This window comes from Chelmon rostratus, chromosome 4, assembly GCF_017976325.1.
Source record: "Chelmon rostratus isolate fCheRos1 chromosome 4, fCheRos1.pri, whole genome shotgun sequence".
NCBI classification, from domain to species: Eukaryota; Metazoa; Chordata; class Actinopteri; order Chaetodontiformes; family Chaetodontidae; genus Chelmon; species Chelmon rostratus.
Window position 1 is genome coordinate 5332425 of NC_055661.1, and position 26070 is coordinate 5358494.

Genomic DNA, 26070 nt, shown 5'->3' on the forward strand with positions numbered 1-26070 from the left:
AGCATGCCCGCCTGTCCGAGCCCTCTCCTCTCCGGGAGCCTCTCCACAGCCCTCGCCTCCTGACACAGCTTGTCTACTCGGACATCCCCTGGTCGCTTCGAGTCCCATCGCCATGAGGACGGCTGCTCGGTGATTCGGTGCTTCTGCACACCTGCGCGGACCGGAGACCCCCATATTTGGATCGGGCTTTTGTTGGCTACACATAGGATTTATCTGCACTGTGGGCTTTCTTTGTGTCAAAGGGCTTAACGCAGAGTGAGCGGACGGCAACAGAGCGGGGGCTTTGCTTCACCCGCTGTTGCGCCCAGCTGCTCTCTTTGTGGCGGGGCCGTGATGGCAGCCGGCCGGCCGGACGCGCAGGACCACCCGCCAGAGAACGGCTTCACTCCGCTGGAGCACCCAGTGCCCAGGCTGCTGCCGCACATCGACGGCTCGGTTCTGCCGTCTCTGGGGGGCTTTGGGAAACATCAGAAGCAGCTCGTGGTCCTGACCTGGATACCGGCATTGTTCATCGGCTTTAGCCAGTTTTCGGATTATTTCCTCCTGGCACAGCCCAATGGCACGTGCGTGCAACCTCTCGCGACCCAGAGCAACTGGACCGCGGCGTCCCCGCCGGTCACCGTCCCCGGTGGCGCGCCCGCGCTGCAACTCAAAGACAACGGCACCGGGGACGGATACGGCGACGGCAGCGGTATGCTGTGCGCCTGCAAGGAGTGGAGGCTGGAGCTGCACACGGGACTGAGTCAAAATGTGGTTACCAAGGTAACGAGTGAGCAGCAGATAGACCCACAGTGTTATCTCTATGTCAGAGAAGAGAGCTCTCTCTTCACCACCACCATCAGCATCATCCTCACCACAACGTGTCTTCATCGTTGCTGCCAGTCTCACTTCAGAGCAGAGCCTTATACACAAGTAGTAACAAAGCTGATTGACAAGTTACCCACTGACCTCAAAAGGAGAGGACATGTGTGTGTGTGTGTGTGTGTGTTGAGCTCAGAGGAGACAGCAGCTGATGACTATTCTGTGGGATGCACAGTGTGTGTGTATTAGGGTTGAAGTCAGTATCACATTATTAATAAGCCTTTCCATCAAAGTCTGGCAAATTAAGACTAAATCACATATAAAAGTTCAAATTGACGTTCACTTCAGTGACCTGTGCTTGACTGAGCCAGGCTGGATTTCTAAGTAGGCAACTGAGAACTAGAGATGCACTGATAAACCCTTTCTCCTTCCCGTCCAAGATCTCACCTGGATGTATCTGCATGCTGGTACCGATCCAGCAAACAGAGTGGCCCACTGTTTCCAAATTATGTCCCCTGCTGGGACTTAGTGAATTAAACTAATAGAAGAAATTGAAATTTAGAATGACATTGAGGAAAGAATTATATTTAACAGGGACTGTCAAGTCTGGCCAATATCCCGATAGGCTTAATAAGGTTCGGTTCATCCTTGCCCAGAACCCCAGGGGCCCTGAAAGCTCCAGATTTACTGTACATCAACTGGTTTGGCTAATTTAACTGTGAGTGTATTTGGGAGTATGCCACATTAAAGCAATGACATAAAGGCATTCTTGTGCCTTATCTCATCTTGATACCATGTTGTGAGGAGGGTTCCTGTGCCAAAATCCAGTTCAAAACATTACAGCAGAGCCAATCTGGAGCCAAATCTAGCAAGTAAAAATGTACAGAGGGTTCAAGGAATGGGCCCCCAAGGACCCCTAGAAGGTTAATCCTGCCATGCACTTGTGTAAAATATAAAACTTTAAACTAGATTCCAAGCAAAAATCATTTAGGAGTCAACAGAATTTCCTAAAACGATAAAATTGTCATCACAATGCCGCCGCCCAGCTCTGGCATGCGTGCATGAGTGATCTGTTTTCTCAGATAACGTTGGTGTTAATAGTCCGTACATAATGAGCCCATATTGGCTGCGTTCTCCACATCACCACCGGCCATTTCACTACCAGAACCATAAGTCATAACCAATAATCATCTCCTTCCACTCTCTCCTCTCTGCTCCTCCGCACAGTCGGAGGCTCAGCGGGGAGTTCTGTAAATCATTGTCAAACACCAACACTATTTTCACACGCAGCTGAATCTCTCCGCTGGGCTCTCGTGGATACTTTCAGGGTCGTGCACAAATATAGAGTACACATCGTGCTTCCACATGTGTCCTTGGCTGAGTTTCAGATGCTGAGAGCTGCGGCGGTGTGTGCACTGACCCATGGGTGCAGAGGAAAGAGCGGAAAGCTATTGATTTCTGTTATTATAGACACGTGTCCACGTTCACACCGCTCCCCTCTCACACACATACACGCTTTGTGCTTTCTATTTTTTTCCTCTAAAATGTACATTTGAATATTTCAAAAGCGTTTGTTGCATGTTTGCACACTCGTCAACGCTCATGAATTATCAAAACAGTGAGTCAGAGTTTGACAGGCCTCTAATGAGAGAAGCCCACATCTCTTGTTTCTGTGCAGCTTTCGCTTTAAAACTGCTCAGATGCTTTTGTTGAATTCCCCTTCATCTTGTTACGGGTGGTTTTCTCTGAAAGGTTGACCAGTTTTCCTCTCTCCATCTTTGTGTCTTGTTTCAGTGGAACCTGGTTTGTGACTCAGCCTGGAAGGTGCACATTGCCAAGTTCTCTTTGCTGGTGGGCTCCATATTTGGCTACCTAGTGATGGGTGTCATGGCTGACTGGTAAGCTGCCTCTTTTGTGTCTGTTTTGTGCGTCCTCACAGCTTCTGTTTGTTAACCCTACATGATCCCTTAATCTAAAGTATTTTTATTATCTGTCTAAGATTTCTGCCTCTTAGCCAAAACACTGGAGGTGAATGCAGTTTTGTTTAGGCACTTAAAACCCTTAAACCCTGTACTGTGCGACAGTGGTACATAAAGCCAAATGCTAGGAGGTATTTAATAGTCAACCAAAGTTTTGCACAAATTGGCGATTTTGACCTGATTGTGCCTTTAGATTAAATATCACAGAATCATCAGTTATTTCAGTTCATCCTGTGGTGAACATGAATGTCTGAACCACATTTCATGGAAATCTACCCAACAGTAACTGAGACACTTCACTCTATCAAGGATTATTTGCCAGCCCATCTAGTAGATGAACATATTTAACTGGATAAGTAAATCTTTGACCTGCTGCTGGCATGAGAGGAAAGGTCAAGGGAGTCTGTAGGGGTTTTCCTCTGGGGACCAGGAATAGCTGTACCAAATTTCACAGCAATACACCCTATATTTATTGACAAATTTCCATCTGTACTGACTGACCATTTGGCCAACAGACATTTCCGTCCCTAGAGTCATGCTAAAACCTTTACAACGGGCCTCATGCATGAACATTTTTATATTTCTTCTTAATCTCTCATCCTTTTTTAAATACTGTCTTTCCAAGATCATCAACCTCTCTTTACTTGACAAATTTGTCATAAATGGCTTGTTCCAGTTGAGAACAAGTCTGTTTTTGTGAGTGGTTCTTGCATGAGGCCTAGTGTCCTGATTAGTGTGGCTAATCCACATATTCACTGTCAACTGAGACAATTTCTTTGATGGAAAGTGATAAAAACTGTCCTGGAGTTACCAGCAGATTGTTGTTTTCAGACAGACAATGTTGCTTTTAAATTATTTAAATGATGCTTTTATTATCCCAAAACGCTTTAAATCCAAATCTGCACAGCTAAGTGAGACAATGTAGTTATTTGTAATTAGGTGAACTGACCCTTTAAGGCTGTCACGTCTGCAGCCTGTCAGCCACCTGAGCTGCCTCGTGGGAAAAAAGTCCCTGCATTGTGTCTGGGATCAGTAACCATGGAAACAATGTAAAGAAATGTGCAGGCCGAGGAGGCCTCAGCTCTGACCTGACCCATTGACCTACTGACCCCCCTTAAACCAGGAAGTCCACAGACTCTGAAGGAGACCACGACTGGAACGGCCTCTTCCGTCCGACTGCGCATCAGAAGCCTCATTTCTCAGTTAGTGACATTTTTCAACGTCTTTCTCTTTCTGCTTCTCTCTGTTTTGAAGGTTTGGTCGACACCCCGTGTTGATTCTCTCGGTGCTTTTCATGCTGGTGTTTGGTCTGAGTGTTGCCTTCTCTGTAAACGTCACCATGTTCAGCACCTTGCGCTTCTTTGAGGGTTTCTGCTTGGCGGGCCTCGCTCTCTCCCTCTATGTGCTCAGTAAGTACATGCTTTCACTCCCTCATCCCTGTCTGCTTTTTCATTTCTGCTTTGCAGCTCCTGTATTGCCTCATCTGTCCTCTGTCCTTTATCGTGCTTTTTTAATTATTTATGTGTAAGTAGTGTGGATCCCTGGAAGGGACGTAGAGGAGAACCTTTTATAGGGACAAACCTCACCGTTGCCTTGTCTTCCTATACATAGAAGAAATATTTTGCTTGTGTGATCCCTGCAAACTGACCAGTAATGTAAATGTGAAAAATCTCACATTATGCTTTGAACATTGTCCTTTAACTGTTGTCTTTATTACCCCCAACCATCTTCTTTAAATGTTTGTTATGATTCGTATGTCCAGTTTCTTAGTTAACAGCTGTATAATCATTTTGGCCACATATTTAATCTCTTATTTGATAAAAGCTGGACTGTATAAACACCAGGGACAACAGATGGGAAGGAACTGTTAGCTGTATCTGGTGCAAGGAATGCATTGTGCATTGTCAATCAAATGAAATAAATGAATCAGGGACAGTGATGGAGATGAGTTCAGGGCTTTATCGTACTGTCACTTACAAAGTTTGATGTCTTATATTTGATAATAGATCAAAATGTCATCAATAAACCAAACTGAAGCAAAACTTGCTTTTTATTTTAAAGGTTTTCTATGCAGGATTTAAAAAAACAGCACCAAAAGGTTAGCTTGGTTAGCTTGCTAAAGCATCAGCTTTTTCATTACAACACATGAAACGTTTCGTACCGTGGTAGCTTGCTTCTGGTGGCGTCGAGCCGGCGAGGACGGGCCAAGTTTGAACGTTGTGTTTACAAACAGTAACCTGCATAGTGCTCCTTTAACATGAGGTGTTCATTGTCCAGTTGCTCAGACGATTGTTCCTCCCCTGACTTGTAGTGTCCTCACAGTATTCTTCATCTGTCTTGTCAGTCCCTCAGCCTGCACAGTTTGTAGTAACACATATTGTAGTATTTTCATTATTTATATTATATATAGTAAAAAGTCGCAGTGAAAGCCAAACTTCATTCAAAATCATGCTTACGTTTGTAATCATGCAAAGCACTAAAAATCCAGGCTTGGAACTTATCTTACTGAACAGGATATCATCACTCTTATACATTTGGGGGTTAAATGATTGAGGACTGTCCTGGGTTAGTTAAGTGTTGGTTATAACCAAAGCAGGAGGACAGGCTGGGTCAGTGTCATAGAAAAACATTTTCTGCCTGCACAGCTAAACATTTGGAAAGATGACATAGAAGTAAAGTGTTAAACAGTTACAGTTATGTATTTCACACACTGACATGCTGGTAAAACCCTGCGGGAGCTGCAGTTTTTTTTATATCCCAACAAACCAATTGTTTAATTAGGGGTTTGACTACTAATAGCGACAGATGTTAGAGATGCTCATTTATCTTGGGATGAAATATAGATGATAAAACCCTGCAACAGAAAGACTAATGGAAGATGCTCAGATTGCAGATTGCAGAGTGGAACAGCAGCTATCTTTAGGTGCTTTCATTTAGTGGGCAGGCTACTTTAATTTCACACTAAGAATTTGACATCTGCTTTAAATCAATTTAAAGGTTTGTGTTGAAAAAATTGGTGAAAGAACACAAAAGGTCTGATTTCCCTCCTCCCCATGGAAAATGTTTTCCTCTGTCTCCCTTCTGTAGCTCTGCACGATAGCGACCAAGGTGTTCTTAATGACAGCATTTCATTTTTCCCGAGGTTGCTCCCAGCCCACACCGCATTCCCCACTGTCCCCTCTCCCTGCTGTCATCGCCTCTTTCTCACCCTCTGCAGGCCTCCTCTCTTTCAGGCCAGTAGGAGATTAGTCATACATTATGTGTGAGGCGAGGGCAGACTCTGAGCTCGGCGGTGGGGCGGGTTTTGTCCCTCTCGGCGGGGGTCCCTGATGAATCTCTGCTGAACTGCTTCTAAAAACAAACAAACAAAATGGACGCCTCCGAGCCGTCGGCCGGGAGACTCCAGAGGGTTGAGTTTCATCTGTGATGTTTCCAGACAAACACAGATAAGCTCGTCTTTTGTCACGGCTGTGAATGTCACAGTGGAACGGGACTCGTGTCCGATGAAGGCAGCACTATGGCTGGAGACATAAAGGGATATTATGATCAATGTTATTGATCACCAAAGGGAAAGTGGACATTAGAAAGAATAAAATGTTCAATAAATAATGTTGCAGCCAGGGCTGAGGCATACATCCAACATCCAACATCCAGTCATCGTGTATTCATTCAGTTAACTGTCCAGTGATATTTTCAGACAAGTTTATTCCTCCACACCGGCAGGAATAACATTTTGTGGGGAAATGCTAAATTTCTTTAGATTTCTTCATTTGTAGGCCTAAAGGTAGACACATTTCAATACATTTAGTCTAAAATGTACTCAAGTATGGCTATACAGGGTATACTTAACATACACTGTGTGTTAGTTATGTTAATCATAGCATGCAAGCTGCTTCCGGGATTTAGATTAAATAATGCAGTTACTTAATGAGGTCATTTCAGAGTTATTTACCCTTTCATTTTTCTATTTCTATGTTCTTTTTCTCCCATAATACTAAAAACTGACTGCTGTAAATCTCTGCAGTTTGCTCATTCATGACACACACAGACAGATTGTACTCTTCCCTGTCCTGTTATTGAAGTCTGTTTGCCAAACAAAAATACCCGTAATGGGAGGCAATTTTTCTATATTCCACTTGTTTGTGTGCCCAGTGTTGACAATGATGGGGTAAGTGTGTGTGTGTGTGTGTGTGTGTGTGTGTCTTTTACTGTTTGTGTGAGAGAACAGATTGTATGCGTGCACTTTGAAGTGCAACAAAAGGGGTGTTAGTGTGCGTTTGTGTGAGGTGTCGATGAATCCAGTAGGAGGAACCGTCGGCCCGCTGCCACAGACCGACTCGCTTTGAAGCAAACTTGCATTATGACAGCAGATAATAGACGCTGCCATCCCATTAACAGCAAAATACAGGTAGAATAACAGCACGTTTATATCATGCAACTGCATGAAGCTTCCAATAAACACATCCTCAGAGCTGAATATGTGCTGCGCTAACACATGACTCAGAGTGGACTCTGAATATGAAATTTGTTGTTATTGTACCTCATTTCTGCTTTTAGTGTTTGCCGAGAGGTACAATAGTTGACCCTGCAGGACAGGACGAGTGCAGTCGATCAGTTCTTTGGCAGTGACACGCTGTTCTTGTGTCGGCTCTGCAGACCAGCACATTGGATTTGTAATGAATAAATGACTGTGAGGCTGACGTGTTGACCTCCAGTTGTAATTTGAAGGCGTTCACATACATCCTGGATGAAACAGTGTAGCAGGACAGTGATCCTACACATGCAAACAAGGCAACCATGGATCATGTACATCCACATCAGAGGAACAGTCAAAACCCTTTGTATACAAAGTCTCTTAGTTTTGAGATAAACCTTATAAATGTAGCTCCATGTAGGGCTGATAACACATTTGGACACGGGAATTGTAGCAAATTGCTTGAATAGTAGCTCACCTCTGCACATATAGGCAGTAGGATCATTATGAAATGCAGAGTTTAGCACAACAGCTGCTAGCATAGACATCAAGGTCAATGGCTGCACTTTGTTATCCATGTTGAATTAACTGCAGGTAGTTCAGACTGATGCCTTTGCTTTCTTCTGGAAAAAGGTCACGTGATAGGGCCATGACAAATCAGGGAAAAACATATCGTGACTTACAGACCCAATCAGGAATGGTTGGATGTCTCTGTCATCGTTTCCAAAAGTCTCCATTTCCAGACAAAAATGCTGTCCCTGAGTTTTCAAGCTAAAATGTGGCCAGCAGTTTTTCAAAAGTTGTAGGGGTTTCAAAATGCTGGAGTAGTGTGGACGCTAGGCGTGAACACAGCAAAAGTTATGTGCTTTAAAATAAAAACATATTAGCGATCTGGACTAAGATCTGGAAATGTGGCAAGAAGTCCTGCAGGGCAAAAAACACGAGCAGACAGACGATCACACAGGTCGTACACAAGCTGGCAGTTTAGTTCTGATCTGGAGGAGAAAATAAAGATGAATGATACATTTCCCAAACTCACTGTCTTAAACATCCATCACAGTTAACAAATGGAAACCCATGTTTGACCTGCTGTACTTACAGTAGTTGTGTGTGCACCCACTTTTCTTGTGCAGTGAGGGCTTTTCCAGGCCGTTCCTTCAGCCGGCTTTCATGTTTTTTTTGTCTCCCATCTGGTCATCAGCTGGTGAAACACGATGATGTGAGGTCATGTGACAGACTTGGCATGTTACTGTTTGGCAACAAAAAAAAATCTTGGTTGCTTTGTCTGTATGTTAATTATCCTGCTGCGCTGTGCTGAAACTGGGGTACTGTGTATACAGAGGATGTTAGCGGTCTCAAACTGAAGCTGAAAGCCAGCACTTTTACATCAGAGACTGTGAAAGAAAGACCGAGCCAACATTATTAAAACACACCGCTGCCTTAAAACAGCTCTGTAGCGTTTAAACACAACAGAGACGTAGTGTAGAGTCTGTTAAGGCTGCTGAGGCTGCAGCGAGAAGCAGATCAGATCAGAGAAACAGCAAAACACACATGCTGCACACACATATACTGTATTACGGATGATTGTACTGTAAGTACGCATGTGTAAATGCTGTGGTTGCGCTGTTCCGTCTGTATTATCGTGCCTATCTCCTCACACAAAGACTCTCCCAGCTGCCTTTTCTTTCACCCTCCGTCGCTGTAAAAGCAGCTGAATTTCTATTTCTGAATCCAGCAGCACTCTTGCCCTTTCCATTTTCATTCCATGCTTCCCCTGACTCTCCTCTGCCCCATTCATCCCATCCTCCTCCCTCTCCTGCTCTCTCTCTTTCTCTCTCGCTACCATTTTATTACTAGCAGCACTCTCACCCTCACTCTCTCATTTTCTCGAGGCTCATTTGAAATCTCTCATCGTGCCGTTATCTCTCGGCAGCACGCAGCGCATAATAAACTCCACTGGAGCTGCCAGCAGAAGCTTTAGTTTGCTCTGCTAATGTGAGTGTGTTGGTGTGTGTGTGTACAGCATATTTGGTTGTTGCACCAATTCTGCACGAGGTTTATTAGTCTGTAATTTAGCACCTACCTCAGGGCCGTCCTCCGGGAGCTGTAAGGAAAGAGCTTCTGTCTCTTCGCTTCTTTTGCTTAGTTTTCTCTATATTTTAGCACGCACATTACATCTAATTTCATCTTGCTCTCATGGCTCTCCATTATCTTAACTTCAACTTGAACTTGAACGTGGACTGGACAATATTATGTTGATACCAGTGCTGTTCAGGCGAGAAAGTATTCAAACACAAACCTTTAAGGAATACTCCACTGAATCTTCCTTCACAGCGTACAGCAGGCGTGGTCAGCTTGGATTTACAGCAGGTACAAGCAGGTGCAACTCAAAGCCAAAAGCATCAAACATCCAGAGAAACTTCTCAAACCACTGCTGCAGCATGATCCACTTCTTTGCCACTGATCCATAAGCTCCATATGTTCCCAACAATTATGGCGTCACCATTAAATTAAATTCTGCTACTTCCTGTGGAGCTTCAGAGCCCTGAGGAGGCGGTGGTGGGTCACAGATATAGTGCATTTAGCTCTCCTGAGGGGGAACTATGAGTGTTAGGAACAAAGCGCTTGACGTAGTCAGACTCAAGCTATGAATATAAGGACTTAAGACTTGACTTGGACTGAACAGCTGAGAGACTTGACATGGCGAGTGTTCACTGAAAACAGCCCTGCATTAAAACAAAACCTGTATAGGTTTGATGGTGTTGTTTCAGGTGCGAGAGAACCAACGAAATATGATCGAGGAAGTCTAGTTCAAGTCTTATATGCGTGAGTTTGAAGGCTTGTTGGACGACAAAACACTGCAGTGATGTATCTTTGTCTTTAAAAGCAGCTAGCATTTTAGCTTTCGCATTGATGATCACAAGGTCACAAGATTAATATGGCATTTATAATCAGAAAGAAATCTAGCAAGAATGTGCACTCGCAGATATTTAATTGGCAACCGCAGCGCCTTGCTGGATGATGTTGCATTGCGTTCGGGGAACAGATGAACTCGCTGTAAAAGACAGACTTGGGAACAGCTCTGGGTTGAAACAAGCAATCGCAGAGGAGTAGACTGTGTTGCAGGACCCATTTAAAAAGTTTCCATAGATGTTTTCGTATGCTCTTCCCACAAAATTGTGTCAACATTTGAATTCATGGTACATGCCGTGAATCCCACAAGGGGTTGCTGCAGCAAGCTACAAAATTTACAGAGCTGCTTTTCAAGGCCTGCAGGGAGTCAGCATATGATAGTCAAAAGATAGATTTTCAGCAAATGAGGTTTGCGTGGACTCAAAGGAATTAGGCAGCAGTTGCTTTTACACCTGTGAGACAAGGTTAATATCTTCTTCTGCTTCTTACGCTCTGTCACTGCTCCTTAGAGACATGCAAGTAATGACAAAAATATGCAGTATACTGTATGTAAGTGTGTGTGTGTGTATGCGTGTGTGTGTGTGTGTGTGTTTTTATGAGCTGGGGGGATGACTACTGCTGACTCAGCCGGGGAGAAGGACTGTCCTGTCACGCTGTGCCCTTGTCAAGCCTTCTGTTTCCCATCCCCGCCTCTCTATGAAGTCATCCACATAAGGCAGCAACAGAAGAATATTTTCATCATGAATTCATCCTGTTTGGTCTCTAAAATGCCAGAGAATATAGAAAAATGCTCATCACAAGTTTCCCGACCCTAAGGTGACCACTTCACATTGCTTGTTTTGTCTGATAGTCAGTTCAGATCCCAGAGGTATTCATGTTACGGGCGATATAAAACATAGAAATGCAGCAATCTCTACTTCTGAGAAGGTCGAGCTGGCTATTGTTCGCATGTTTATCCATGGTTGCAGCATGAATCCAGAGATGGCAATGTCAGTCTACAGAAATATCTCACAAACTATAAGATGAATTACTGGGACTCCCCATCAATCTCAACTTTTAAAATATGGATTACCACAAAAATAGGGCGTCGGACACAACAGCTGATCACTTTCAGAGTGTGTCAGAATTTGTTTTGCCTTCAACAGTGAATTCCATGACGTGTTTCAAACATTGACTAATCGAAGCAGAGAGCGCTCGTCAACTGTAAACACGGCAGAGCAAAGAGGAATGATGTGGTGCTGCGAGGTGGAACTGTGAAACTGAGGAAAGGTCACTGGTGTTTCTTCTTCTTCTTCACTTCTGAGGCTTCTGACATCACGCTGGTTGTGAAAGACGGCAGTTTATGATTGGTCAGGGACCAGTGTGTAGTCTGTCATGTCTCTCTGCTAAACTACAGCAAGAATTTATGACTTTATAATCGCCTAATCTGACACAGAGACCATTTTAACAGACAGAAATATTGTGTAGGCTGAACTCGGCATTAAACACTTTGATTTACGATGTTGTCTGACACCATGTAAGAACTGGTTCTGATCGAGTGTAACCCAGCCCTCTCGTAATGCAGTCAGTCTTTCAGCGACGACCATAATTACAACAAGCTGATTTTGGCTCTGATTCACCGCTCCCAACAATTGTTGGGGTGTTCCCGATTCGAGGCCGGTCTGAATAGATTATCTGGCCAAATGATCCTGTAGTGTGAGCGGCTTTGCCACTCTGAAATTGTTTGGTAAATGCCAAGTGTGTGGTCCTGCGTCTTAAGATATGGTACCCATAAGATATAACTTTATTGATCCCACGCCGGGGAAATGACCTTGTTACAGACAGCAATAGTAGCAAGAATAAAGAGACATAGAAAAAGAACAAATAGACAATAAAAAGGAATACATAACCTTTACTGAATTGCCTGGTGTAGTTCTGTAGTTATGTCTGAGGTATGTCTGTGGTCTCCCATGTTTTTAAAATCAGTTAAAATCTGTAAATCATCTAGTGTTAACTTGGCAAAAATGACTGAATTTAGACTATTTTAATAATCGATTATCAAAATAGTCACAGAGTCGCATTCTGTGGCTCTGTGACTAATCATCAGCACTACAACCCTGACTCCATAAAAGTTGAGACGCATTTAAGAACATAAATGAAACAACTGAAACTGAAAACTGTCCAAAGACAACATATTTAATGTTTCACCTCATCAGCTTCATTGATTTTTTTAAATATCTGCTTATTCTGAATTTGATGCAGCAACACGTTTCAAAAAAGTTGGGACAGGAGCAATAAAAGACTGGGAAAGATGTGGAACGCTCCAAAAACACCTGTTTGGATCATTCCACAGGTAAACAGGTTGATTGGTAACAGGTGATAGCATCATGATTGGGTATGAAAGGAGCATCCTGGAAAGGCTCAGTGGTTCACAGCGAGGATGGAGAGAGGTTCAACACTTTGTGGACACGTGATTGTATAAAGGAGATTACTGCATGGACTCAGGAACACTTTGTAAAACTGTTGTCAGGAAACACAGTTAATTTGCAAATGGCTTAATTCTGTCCTATTTATATTTTACACAGCGTCCCAACTGGGTTGCACATTTCTCCCTCTCCCTCACATCTGTGCGCCCTCTCTATACATCCACATCACACACTCTAACACAGGCTGTGGTGCTCACTCTGAACTCATGCTGTTAGAAAGCCAATTGTCTCTCCATGCCGTTCTCATGCCCCAGGCAAGGTTAGCGAGGGAGCAGCAGACAACAGAAAGTGTGTGTGGTGGTGCTGTCAGCCATTTGTCATCAAAGATTACTTTGGCCATCAGATCAGCTGCTTTTTGTTGCGCTCTCTTTGTCTTTAGCCTCCCTTTCTTCCATTGTAGTTTTTGTTTTCCACGCCCTCTGCAACTGTTCACTTTCAGATGTAAAGACAGTGGAGAAGCTGGTTAGTGAAAGGAGGAAGAGGGAGGAGGGAGAGGAAGGGGGTAAGGAGGGTGGGTAGAGGTGGGGGATGGTGGCCTTACAAAGGGTGAGGGAGCCACTTCAGTCCTGATGAGCAAGAGGGGAGAATGGGCAGGAGGGGGGTGGAGGATCAGCCCACAGGGGGGGCAGTGAGACAATCAGCACAAGGAGAACCATTCTCCCACTCAGCTGGAACAAAAGGTCCTTGCCAGTATGTGTGTGTGTGTGTGTGCGTGTGTGTGTGTGTGTGTGTGTGTGTGTTAATGTATCCCAGAAGAGTCGGTGGGATCAGAAACCTCCCCAGAGAGTTGGGGAGTGTTTTTTGTTTGTGAAGTAGGTTTAGGGATGCATTGCCATTACCTTTGCCAAGTTACAGTTGATTTCTCTAGTGTGTGTGTGTGTGTGGCTCTGTCTGATCCATGCCTATTGGCTGCCACATTGACACAGTGCTGTGTTGTTTGTCAGAAAAGGCAGACGGGGAGCCAGCAGTGGTGGAGAGTAACCAGATATTACATAGTGCTTGTAAACAAGCTCTGTACTTACTCTAAGTATGGAAGCTACGTGCACTAATGCCTTAAACTTCATGCTTCTCATATTTTCTACAACTGCACTAAATTTCAGAGGGCATTACATCCTTACATACTACTTGCTTTGCAGATAAAGGTTTCAAACTACCTATTTGTACATAGAACGCTACTGTGAATATAATAACATAGTTCTACTCAAAGCTGCATTCATCATTCTTTGGCCACTTGGGTTCAGTGGAACAAGTTGAAAACACAACATTGACATATTAATTAACGTTGTCATGGCTAATGTGTTAGCAAGCAGTTGATTATTTGCACATCCAGCAGACGCAAAGCAACGTTATCATCCCACTGGATTGTTTGTAGTCACCTGATGACTGTAAGGCTAATGGTCACTCTCCTTTTAGCTCCGATTTGGTCTCCTCCTGCTCCTGAGAAAAACATCTGGCTCCTCAGCTGCTGATTAGGAGCTTTGTCTGTCTGTTGGTGAGAGCTGAGTTTGAGTTGAAAAACCAAAACAATCTGTGCAGCTTTAAATGATCATTTAGGTTCATTTCAACTGGGAATTGCAACGGAAAGCAAAGCATAACTGCGTTATGATTTCTCAAACATAAATCCCAGTTATCAGATCGACTTAACTGTGACAAACCATACTCGTGCTTTCCATGTGCAGCCTTCCAGGTGCGTTCACATTTACATCATGTTGTGTTACTACTTTTACTCTACCAGGGTCTGTCTTTCTCCTCTGATGCACAAAGAGGTTGAAGAGGGAGAAGCAGACAGGCAGGTTAAGGATTACTGGTCAGTGTAATTTCCTTCATCTGTTTTGGTTCCTGCAGGGAGGGCTTTTGGAGACATTAACTCAAAGTCTGTCTGTCTGGGGCTGCAGAGAACAGAGATGAAGGGATTTCCACTAATACCTTTATTTCTTCTTTATCTTCCTGCCTTGTGTTCTAACTAAATCATTTTCCTGCCTTTCTCTTATCCTAACATCTTTATCATCTTTCTGTCTTATTCATTGTTTTGCCTTCCCTCCCTCCACCTTTCTCCATGTGTTATTCTCTGTTCCTCTGCCTGCCTCTAGCTAGTCTTTATTATCATTCCTCTGGTGATTCCATTGGTGAATAGAGGGACTTTTTCTTGTCCTTTGGGGGGGAAAGTAATTTGTATTCTTCCCCTCTCTTCGTACTTTCTCGTCTCTCCCAGTTCCCTTTCCTCCCCCTCTCTCGATTTTTTCTGCACAATAAGAAGTGATGGTACACGAGGCCAGGTTTGTGAATCCTCCCTCCCTCCCTCCCACAATGGTCACCTTCAAAAAGACCTTGCCATATGGACCAGGCCATCTGGACTGTACCATGTTACAGGCAGCAAGGGAGGGAGTGGAAGCCCAGTCGGAGGGAAATTAAGGGAAAAACTCTGACCGAGCAGCTGAACACTCTCAAAAGCTTTGACACTTAGTCCATCCTTAGTTCATAAAGAGGTCCGGTGTTAAACTTGTGTGGTCTCGAGGGAAGGCTCAGTAATAGGAGTCCTTAATAATTCAGAGAGGATATTCAACACTGGCCCCACCATTAAACAAACAAACACAACACACTCTTCCAACCCAGGCTGCTGCTTAGTTTACATGTGATGGTAACGACAGCATAATTTACCTGCTCCAGTGTTGCACCAACAATACAAGAATCTATCATTTATGTGAAACTGAATGTCTCCTCCCTCTGTCTCTCTATTTTAGGGATCGAGCTTTGTTTGCCAGGCTGGCGTTTCTCCATGACCATGGTGGCCAGTTTTGTGATGGTGGGTGGGCAGCTACTGATGCCAGGGGTGGCCGCTCTCTGCCGCAATTGGCCAGACCGGGATGACTGGCAAGTCCTGCAAATTGTCATAATCAGCCCTTTCGTTCTGATGCTGCCGTACGTCTGGTGAGTCCCACCCTCTGAGGAATTCCACAGCAGGGGGGGGGGTCAGATTCTTCTCACACTGAGCCAGGCAATGGCTTGTACAGTGCACACTGCACACACAGTACTGAGCACACTCTGCTGCTACTAACAAACAGTCCTCTCTTTCTCCAATCGTTTGTCATCTTCCCTCCTTCTGTTCCTTCTTCTTGCCTTCGCAACATATTCTGTTCTCATCCTTCTTTGTCTGCTCTCTCCACGTCCTTCCCATCGCTCTCGTTCTCCCTCTCTGCAGGATTTTTCCCGAGTCGTTGCGCTGGTTGCTGGCCACCCAGCACTACAGGCGGTCCAAAGCCATGATGCTGTGCATTGCCAGGAAGAACCAGGTTGACATGACAACTGAGCCGAGTGGAGTTCTTACAGGTGAGGAAGATTTCGGGGGGACATTAAAGAAGATGAATAAGCCAAAATCCACCTTGCTATCAATTTACACTTCATTTTGTTTGATTCATTTCATTATTATCATTTCATAATTCACATTATAATGCAGATTATTTTAATTCATCATCTATGTTATGTTGCAACTGCTTCTTGGTGTGATGAAATGAACATGCAACGAACGCAAAGACACTGACTCACATACAAAGACTCAGCCGTCTCCTTTTCATGTGACAAACATGTTCAAGCAGGAGCATTTCCCAACTCTTTTCTGTATATGATGAAATGCAATTGCAATCAGACAGACACATACAGCACGTGCTCCATCAGATCAACAAACAATTATTTTGATTACAGTTTAATGTGTCTATTACTTTTGTGTTTAATTAAAAATAAAATAGTGAAAACTGCCCATCTCAGTTTCTTAGAGCCTAATATCACATCTTCAAATCTCCAATCCACAGAAGAAAACCCAACAACATTCAGTTTACAATGAAGCTAGGCAGTAAGCGATCACATTTACTAATTAATTGCCTTGCAGCTGTGCAGTCCTTAAAGAAGTAATGTGTTGGCGATTTTCTTCCATTAGATCGCTCCTCTCTGTGCCACCGACACCTCTTCCTTGATTCATTGTTCCTGCCTCACCCAGTGGCCAGGCAGACAGATAGATGATAAGAGCGAGCAAAGGGAAGCGCTATGTCTACCTGAAGTCCCCACAGCACATTACCTCGTCTGTGCTATAGGTCCCTTAGCGGCCGGTCTGTCATTACCCTCTGAAATGAAGGGTCTCAAGGTGTGCGTTTCATGTTTCCTACCAGAACTGGAGCAGGAGCTGCACAAGAAACCCCAGAGGACCTGCATTGTCAAGATGATGAGCACCAGGAACCTGTGGAAAAACATTGTGGTGCTGTGTGTCAACTCGTAAGTGTGTCGTGTTTGTGGCTGGGCTCATACAGCTCCTTGTTGAATTAAAGACAAGATCCGTTGTGTTGAGAGAGCATGAATTATGCATGAGCTCACCCCCCAGAGAGAAATGCAGACATGTCTGTGAGTGTAAAGCTCACTTGCCCCATGGCAGACGCATGTCTCAGGTGCTACCTCCCTGCCCACTGCCTTACTGTTCGTTTGTGTGTTGTTTGTGCAGGCTGACGGGTTATGGGATCCACCACTGCTTCGCCCGCAGCATGATGGACCCGGAGGCCCAGCCCACTGCTCTGTGCCATGCAGACTATTACACCATGGCTGGCATTGCTGTGGCAACCTGCCTGGCGCTTTGTCCCGCGGTGGGGTTGATGGGTCGACGAGGAGGGCTGCTCACTTTCATGATCATAACGGCCCTGGCATCGCTACTACAGCTGGGATTACTCAACTGTGAGTAATTACACGGAGAAATACATGGGAGGAATAGTTGACTGCTTGTAAAATCCTGCAACTCTTACTTATTAATGCTGCACCTGTCAAGCTTTGCATGCTAGAGTTCTCACATGTCCAAAGACTGGCCATGCATTCTTTGCTGTTCGACCATACCTGGTCTCTGCATCCCAGTCCAGGTTTGCAGCCCTCACCATGCTACACAGGACCCCACCAAGCCTGTAACTGCTAGCATAAGCTGTCACCACAGTGGGCCTGGTAGCATCATAGAAGGATATGGCAGGTGCAGATGTTAAGGCAGACTTCAGTCTCCGGAAGGCAGTCTGCTGTGCAGGTGTCCACAGCTGTTCCACCTTCACCTTCAGCAGTTTGTAGAGTGGTTGTCCAACTGTAGGCATGTAGCTCACCATTCCAAGGAACTTGCTTCAGAGCTCTGATTTGTTTTGAGGTTGTGAAAATGTTCTACTTCAGCCACTTTGTCTGGGTCAGGTGTCACACCACCCTCATCAAAGAATAGCCATAGGAATCAACTCTGCCGCTGTTTGAACTTAGATTTAGCTCTGTTCAATATGAAGCCAGCTATCTCAGTCACTTTCAGTACCTGCTCCAGATGTCTATCATGGATCTGATCGGTTTCTATATGAAGTAGGATGTCATCCATATAGACATCTGTTCCTTCCAGCCCCGTGCTTCTTCTTTATCCCAGAAGGATAGGAAGGCATATTTCAGAAAAAGAGGGATGAAAGGGGTTATATTGGGGATATTGTTGTGCAGAGGAATCTAGGAAAATCCACTGGTGTCGTCTAATGATGTGCACACTTGTGGATAGCGCATGTTTTTCCCATTGCACTGAATGATTTAGTTTCCTCCAGTCTTCACAGCACCAAACCTCTTTTCTGTTTAATACCAGGACCATAGTGGCACGCCGCTATGTGGGCTGTGTAACCTTCTCAAAAATGCCCTTCTCTTCCAAAAGATGCAGCTCTTTCTTTACTAGAGGTGGAAATAGCAGTGGTACACGTCTAGCAGTGTGCACTGTGTATGGTTGAGTGTCTTCCCTCAGAGTTATTTTAACAGGTTCAGCCTTTAACAGGTGGCTGATTCTGAACACAGTGTTGACATGCCCCACACACTTCACTTCACTTCACTGGTGACTGAGCAAACTGCTGCTGTCCTTTAATCACATGCACAGAAAATGTGTATTCTTTGCATCTGTAGGCAGTATCAGCTCTTAGCCCTGCATATCTGAGCCTGCCCCCTGAGCCAACTAAAGGTGTGTCTACAGGACTCAGTTTTATAGGCTTCAAGGAGACTTTGACATCTTGATCTGTTCGGGTACCTGCGCCTCTTCTGACTCCATGTAATGTCTGCTTGACATCAGACTAAGAAAGACACTCAGAAAACTCAGAACATCCTGCACTGTTTAATGTGCTGCTCTGCCAAAAACATTGGTCCTTCCTGACTGTTTGCTAACATCGCCTAAGTTTTGCGAGATGTGCACTGATACTGTCAGGTACTAATGCCATTGGAAATTCCTTTTATCACAGTAATTCTATAAAAAAAAAACACACTTGGGTAAGACACACAAATGAGATCAGCATATGTATCTCAAGCCAGTAGCGTGACAGAGCTGCTAAGGTAAGCCTAACCGCTGATATAATGGTAGCATCATGCAGAACTGACTGACAGTGAATTTGTCAGTCCTGAAAAAGCATTTTACTAATATAACTACACTTCCTGATGTTATGCTATCCATTGGTCTTGGATGCATGCTAGAAGTGAGGCATGCCAACATTTACATTTAGCTTACAGCTGATGATTGCACTTATCCATCCATCCATCTATCCCTTATACCTTTGGTTTTGAGTTTTTTTATATTGAAAGAGCAGGGAAAAACCCTCAAAACTGTTTGTACGGTGGATTTTTAAAGTCTCGTTCTTACTAGTGCCCTGTGCGTTTTGCCGTCCCAGCATGCTGAGCTACTCCAAAGCTTTGATAGACCCTCTGTCTATTATTGTGTGTTTGCCTGGGGATAGGTTTATTAAAAGTTAAAAAAATCAGTCCAGAAAGTTATGAACAAACATCTTGGGCACACACTGCAATACAGAAAGTTGAAATTCTACAGTAAACTGAGTGGTACTTGCACATTTGCATGACATCCCCGTGTCATTAAAACAGGAGGGACTGCAGTTAAACTCTCAGTCTAATTGAAGTCTCCCCTCATTCTTCCATTTTTGACCTACATATGCAGTACAGAAGTCATTATTTCAGGCTTCTTGGTAAACTATTCAGAGTTTTCTCGAAGGGCTCTTTTGTTATGCTTGCTTGGAGTCTTGCTTTCCCTTTCTGCTTTTTAATGACATATTGTCCTCTCTTCTTCTCTCCAATGCTCGCAAATGGAATCCAGTGATTGGGAAGTATAGCCTTCGCCATGACACAGGTACACCTATTTGTGTTATACCACCGATTTGTGATGTAAAATTACTCACAAAAATATTCTATTGAACTGAGGATTAGGCAATTGTATACTGTTTTATAATGTGATTTTAAGGTCCTCGTGTCATATTTATATAAGCACTCTAATGTGCGCCCCTGGTTTAATGTTAAACGAGCTGTTGTTAGTGTTTCATGTTCAATGTTTGTGGTTACATTTTCTCGTCCTCCTTTGCACAGTTTTGCGAGACACTCTGAACAGGAAGTTCTCGGTGGCCTTCTCCATCATCGGCATGTTCTCCTCTCACGCAGTCAGCACTCTCAGCATATTCTTTTGTGCTGAAATCACTCCGACTGTCATCAGGTGAGCCTGGATGGTCAACATCTCTGCAACCTTTTCATTACATCCATAGATAAAGTAGCTGATGAAGCGATCTTCAGGCTGTGTCTGAAATCACTTCCTATTTACCATCTATTGTAGTTCTATTTACTACCATTTTATCTGAGTGGTCAAAATACAAGTTTAAAATTTGCACACTTGCAGAGTGTTCAAAATTGTCTGATTAATTTTCTCTTTAAAAATCTCTTTAATCTCTTTATTGAGTTTAACTGACAGTGATTCTAAAGTCACAGTTTGCATGTGTAAATGTGTATTTTAATGTTAGCACAAAATGATAAAGTGCATTTATTCCATGTGGTGTAACTGCAAAAACAACACACTTTGACAGTTACTGTATAGACCATTCTGTATATTATTACAATGTACGGAATGTTTGGGCTCAGCTCTTACTCTAATGTTGCTTATTGGCTCCATCTTGTGGTGCAGTTTTGACTTACAGGTGAGTATAGACTTGAGGCCCATTAAGGGTTCAGTATGCTTCAAATGAACCAATGGAACTAATGAAGTGGCGTCCAAAGTTGTCTGTAAGCAAAAGTGTTTATACCTTATACCTTTATTCATGGTGTTGCATTCATTTTTACACCCAAAAAGTAGTAGAAGTACTTGTAAGAAGAATGAAAAAAGAAAACTTAAGATGTTCCCACCTGGCCAGTCACTGAGTAGATGTGAGTGTTGGTTCATTTGAAGCATACTGATGCCTTAAAAGCTCCTGCAGTTGTAGCAGTTTGGTTCATGCCAGACTAACTTGATAATGGATCTACTACATTTCATCTCTCTCTGCACAGGGGTGGAGGGCTGGGCCTGGTCCTGGCCAGCGCCGGCTTTGGCATGCTCACTGCACCCATCATGGAGCTCCACAACCAAAAGGGCTACTTCCTACATCACGTGATCTTCGCCTGCTGCACCCTGCTGTGCATCATCTGCCTGTTGCTGCTGCCCGAGCCGCGGGGCCAGCCCCTGCCGGAGAGCCTGGCTGACGGAGAGACCTTCACCCGTCAGACTCTGCTCCATCCAGGAGAGCAGCACCTCCTTCTCGCCAAGAGTGACGGGGACTACTCCCGCGTCCACGACACGCCGTTGCACCTCTCAGCCACTGGGGGCGCTACAGTGGCAGTAGCAACCGCTCTGGCAGCGGTACCTGCCTCATACGCCCTGGCCACTGGTGGGGAGGTAATTGGAAATCGTGCCATAGCCAATGGGGTGTGAGCATCATAGCAATAGTCACTACTGTGCTAGTAATTGCTCAAGCATTAACCAGACTGAATGGTGATTGAACTTTTAAGGGAAAAAAAGAATCTTTCGGATGAACCAGATGAACTCGTGTGACGGTGAGGTTTGAGATGGTGACGATAGTAAATTTGTGTAGTTTGTAGTGACGATGATTCATTCAAGAGTTGCCAAAAAATATTGTACTGGACTAAGTTTATCTGAAGTCAATGTGTGTTAAATAATATGAAAGTCTTCAGTGGCATTGGTGATTTTCTTGCACTGCCGTCTGCTCTGTGGAGAATGACTTACAGGCTGAAAGACGCAGACGCAGGCAAGTGAAGAGACAAAGTAGAGCAGACTAGCTTTCAATAATATGTGCTCTGTGAGTTTTCTGTTTGTAGTTTTGACTCGTCGAGAGAGGATTTCACTGCATCTTATAATACTTTATAAGTTATTTTGCACTAAATGTCAGAGACACAATCAAGTGTTTGTGATTTTCAGCCAACACATCGGAGATCCAGGGATTGGCTAAACCACTACCACTCTTTGCATGAAAGGGCACAAATAGTTTTACATGTTTTTTCCTCTTTTTTGTGTTCCCTCTACTAGAAGTCCAATGTGGCACTTTATCCTCAGAGGTGAGGTCAGTGTAGACACTGATTTTTAAAGAAAGCATTACTGCTATTGTTGCGGTTGTATGATGGTTGTCTGATGTGATGAACAGCCGGAGACCTTGGCAGACTGTATGTGTAGCCTATAGAGACTGTGGGTGATGCTAAACAAATCTGAGAGTTGAAAGGACATTCAAGTGACCAGTCAGTGTACTGTATGTCTTATGACACATCTCAGCATTTAAATGGCTTTATCATGATGGCTCTGTTCTTCTAACATAACAGAGAATGTAATTTAAGAAAACAAGTATTTATTTTGTCATGCTGCCAAGGGCAATTTGTTGCTTGAAATACCTCCTTAATTAGCAAATATCTCCACTCCAACTCTCACTCCTTGTTCTCTGTACTGTGGTAATGTTGTAATCCTGCTCCTAGGATGTGTAACTCTAGCCAGAAAGCACAATATTTTACAGTTTTTTGAAATAAACGTTTGTGAAGATTAGAATAGAACCGAGTTGTCTGCATAGACCTGGCATAGTTGTGATTAGTGTACCTTTATACACTTTACTACTATATGTAAGTATCCATTAGGAGTGCATTAAAACGTAAGGTATTTATACATGTGCCATTCATTCATAATGTATGGACTGTCAACCTTACTTTTATAGTATATAAGCACACTGAATAGATAAACCATCCCATAAACCATTTTTGTCCAAATGTACCTGAATCCACGGATCCAAACATCACTCATTTTTTACATCATATTTAGTGCACAGCACAGATTTTGGACACCCTGTATGGTTTACTAGTTTGTATGTTTTCAACAGTGAAACACTCAGAGAGCAAGAGAGAAAAGAAACTCAACCACTAATGCTGTTTTCTAAGTGTTATTTTTTAATATGATGCATTTGTACAAAAAGCCATAGGCCTACATGTTTTGATAATAAACCACTTAATTTATTATGTCAATAAAAGAACACTTGATGTGACTTTGGTGGTTATTGTGTTGGAGTGCAATGACAGTATCAGAGGGAGCATGAAGGTCCAAAGAACAGGAGAAGCACCTGCTATTTTATGTTGCCAAACATGTCCTCAGAGCTCAATACACCATCAGATGTGTTCAAAAGTGTTCAGGGTGAAGCTCCAGCTCCTTCTTGATCCTGTTCTCCACCAGAAGACTGAGGTTGGAATCTGTCATCGGAAGACTGCAACTCACAAAAACTTGCTTTTTGGTCTTCTTTGCTGAAAAACAGGCCATTGTTTCACTTTTAGTTTAGATAAAACATAAAATGATTTGCTTTAGTATACAATTACACTAAAGTTATGAGCCTGCACATTATGTATTGAAAATGAATGGAGGCTAGTGGCTGCTTTGAAAGTCGGCAAAACATAAACAGGATTTGAAAAAGTTGCTTATAAGTGATTTCTGGCTAAAACATAAAAAAATATCATATGTGCAGCAAGAGTGAGACACATGAATACATGCAGTGTCATACATCATTACCTAATCTCTGTGCCAAGGAATTTGGAGCAGTATCGGATGGGTCCCCCATGACTAATGAAGATAAAGGCATTGAATCCTGCAGACAAACAAACAACATGTCGAACAATGGTTAGTCCCTCTGTGTACATAAATCATCAGCTCTAACATCCAAAATGATGTTTCACTTACTTAATGTGTGTTTGACAGTCAGGTGTCCCCAAAGGTTTTCAAACTAAAGGCAATAGATCCCCAAACACATTCTGATCATCTTTTCTCCCAGTGACTCCTGACTGAGGATAGCTTCACTGTCTCCATGGTTTGTGGTATATTCAGAGGATGTCAAGGGAAAACTATACTGTACTGCAACAGATTTATTATATTCTGCCCACTAAGGCACTAGAAGATCCAAATCAAGTAGTATGGATAAACTCAGAACTGTTAATAGATGGGAAATCCTCTTTATGGGAAACACTTCAGAGGAATCGTTTTTAGAAATGATACATATACTAGAGAGTACAGGTGATTTCCTTTCACACCATCAGTTTTGTGTTATGTACGGTCAGGTATGCAATAGTTTTAATTTCAATCAGTTGTTTTCAGCTATTCCAACTAACCTGAAATGCAAGCTAAAAAAAGAGTGGCTACAATAATGAATAAATCAATAATTACCTGCACAGATAGACGCCATTAGTGTTTAAATGTGATGTCTTTTACTGATTACTGTTGGGACCAAACTGTGGAACAGTCTGCCCATAAATATCCAACAAGTAACGTCAGCAAATTCCTCCAAGAAACACCAGAAGACTGATCTTTTCAATCTCGTTGTTCAGTACACGTTTTATTTTGTTGCCTTGCCCATTTTATTGAATCTTACTCATTCTGTTTTAAGCATTTTCAATACAATTTTATATAAAGCACTTTGAGCTGCATCTTATGTATGAAAGTTGCTATATAAATAAAGTTTATTATTGTTATTAATGTGATTTTGAGTGAACTAACCCTTTAGGCCTTCATAAATTCAATCATATCCTGTTACATATAAATAGATACAATCTGTATTTCATCAACATACCTGTCTAAACTGTAGGGAGCCCGTATGACAGCCCAGTGATTTTTTGATCCTAAGTTATATCACATTTCCCTCTAAATAGACCACCTTAGTTGCCCGACGGGTCTCGTTTTACGCCGGATTAACCGGTCGATTAACCGGTGTTTCAGATGAGAGCCTACAAAGTCCACATATGAACTTGGTCCAGCCACTCGTTCACTCATTAAGTCGTCTTGTGTTTACTCACATATTTGCTGCTCATTGAGACCGCCAGGTTGGACAGGACCGGAGTCGAGCCCACCCACAGGAAAAACCCGCCGCTGAGCTTCATAACGTGGAAGTGTACGACCTGCTCCAAAATCTTCTCCGAAAAATTGTGCATTGTAATGCCATCAAGCGCGGCTCCGTGGTGTCTTGTGTCGTTCATTTTGTTTAACTCCAGCTACCTGCGACTGGCGACCATCTGAACCCGCGCTGGCTGGCTGTAAACAGAAGCGGCTACTTCCTGGTTAGAAAAAGATGGCAGCCCAAAGCAATCGATCCATCGCGCTCAGGCGTGCAGCACTAGCACAGCTGATCATAAAATAAGATGAATGCAAGTTAGTCTGGAAGGGTATTATCCGCAGAGCAGAAGAGACTCCCTAAAAACGTATTGTGGTTGTAACAGTAGTGCAAATTAAAAGTCGTCTGGTAACCTACATTATTTGTACAAAACTAAAGTAGGCTTAACTCATGCTTCATCGTTGAAAACTCCTGTATGCACTCAGACCACGAGAGATGGTCAGGCAGCTCTCTAAATGCACTGCCACAGTTTGTCCAGCAAAAACAGCGTTCATCCAGCTGAAATACCAAGGCTGCGTTATACAACTGCATATTTTTCCCGTTTTCTTAAAAAACACTCTACAGCTGCCATTACAGAGTATGCACTGTTGCATGCAGTGTGTATATAATTGGGACATACTACATTGTCACAACATTTTGCCTTGAACTTTGATCCGCAGATGGTATTGCTCCTGCAACATCATGATTGTGTTGCTCCAGGACCATCATTGTAACTGACCAATCATGCTGATGTCAGAGCTTTGCTACTTGGAGAAAAAGACCGGAAAAATGCACACAAGGGGGAAGTTATCCTTTCTAACACATGGTTAATGTGTCTACCATGATCTTTTCCTAAACCCTACCAGGTAGTTTTGTTGTCTAAACCTTACCAAAAAAAGAAAACAGAAAATAAATGAAAAAAGAAACTTGAAAATGAGTCTAAAAATAAGACAGCAATGTACTATTAAGCTCCACACCCAGTCTCCTGGGGCAAAGTCCTGTGCCTTACACATTGACTCGTTCCCCATGCAGACTTTGTAGCTCCTTGTTGAGCTGCAGTGATGGTCCTGGAGCAACATTAATTATGATGTTGTAGGAACCACCAACACTGCGTTATCAGATAAACCTACTAAATAGCATGTCGATATAAGTACTGGAACACTGGACACACGTTTTTAGGGAGTCCTCAGACCAACATGCCTCTGGATGCAACTGAA

The 26070-nt window shown here is 43.3% G+C and overlaps 2 protein-coding genes across 2 annotated transcripts; one reads left to right on the top strand and one right to left on the bottom strand.

The window, feature by feature from the left end:
* Window positions 1-333: 333 nt before the first annotated feature.
* On the top strand, window positions 334-22949 carry LOC121605525 (solute carrier family 22 member 23). Its single transcript, XM_041935465.1, has 10 exons — window positions 334-762; window positions 2596-2699; window positions 4035-4189; window positions 15374-15560; window positions 15832-15959; window positions 16793-16895; window positions 17119-17345; window positions 19753-19785; window positions 20019-20142; window positions 20964-22949. The coding sequence occupies exons 1-10, from the start codon at window positions 334-336 to the stop codon at window positions 21382-21384; spliced, it is 1911 nt and encodes a 636-aa protein (XP_041791399.1). The 3' UTR covers window positions 21385-22949.
* Window positions 22881-25025, bottom strand: psmg4 (proteasome (prosome, macropain) assembly chaperone 4). Its single transcript, XM_041935466.1, has 3 exons — window positions 24780-25025; window positions 23506-23581; window positions 22881-23243 (listed from the first exon to the last, which is right to left on the bottom strand). Exons 1-3 carry the CDS (start codon window positions 24957-24959, stop codon window positions 23122-23124), a joined length of 378 nt encoding a protein of 125 aa, XP_041791400.1. The 5' UTR covers window positions 24960-25025; the 3' UTR covers window positions 22881-23121.
* Window positions 25026-26070: the final 1045 nt, after the last annotated feature.

Coding starts and splice junctions, on each gene's coding strand:
- LOC121605525 (XM_041935465.1), top strand. CDS start 334: ATGGCAGCCGGCCGGCCGGACGCGCAGGACCACCCGCCAGAGAACGGC. Junction 4,190..15,373: donor TCTCTCCCTCTATGTGCTCA/GTAAGTACATGC, acceptor TCTCTATTTTAG/GGATCGAGCTTTGTTTGCCA. Junction 17,346..19,752: donor ACAGCTGGGATTACTCAACT/GTGAGTAATTAC, acceptor AATGGAATCCAG/TGATTGGGAAGTATAGCCTT.
- psmg4 (XM_041935466.1), bottom strand. CDS start 24,959: ATGAACGACACAAGACACCACGGAGCCGCGCTTGATGGCATTACAATG. Junction 23,582..24,779: donor TCTCAATGAGCAGCAAATAT/GTGAGTAAACAC, acceptor GTTTGTCTGCAG/GATTCAATGCCTTTATCTTC. Junction 23,244..23,505: donor TTCCTTGGCACAGAGATTAG/GTAATGATGTAT, acceptor CCTGTTTTTCAG/CAAAGAAGACCAAAAAGCAA.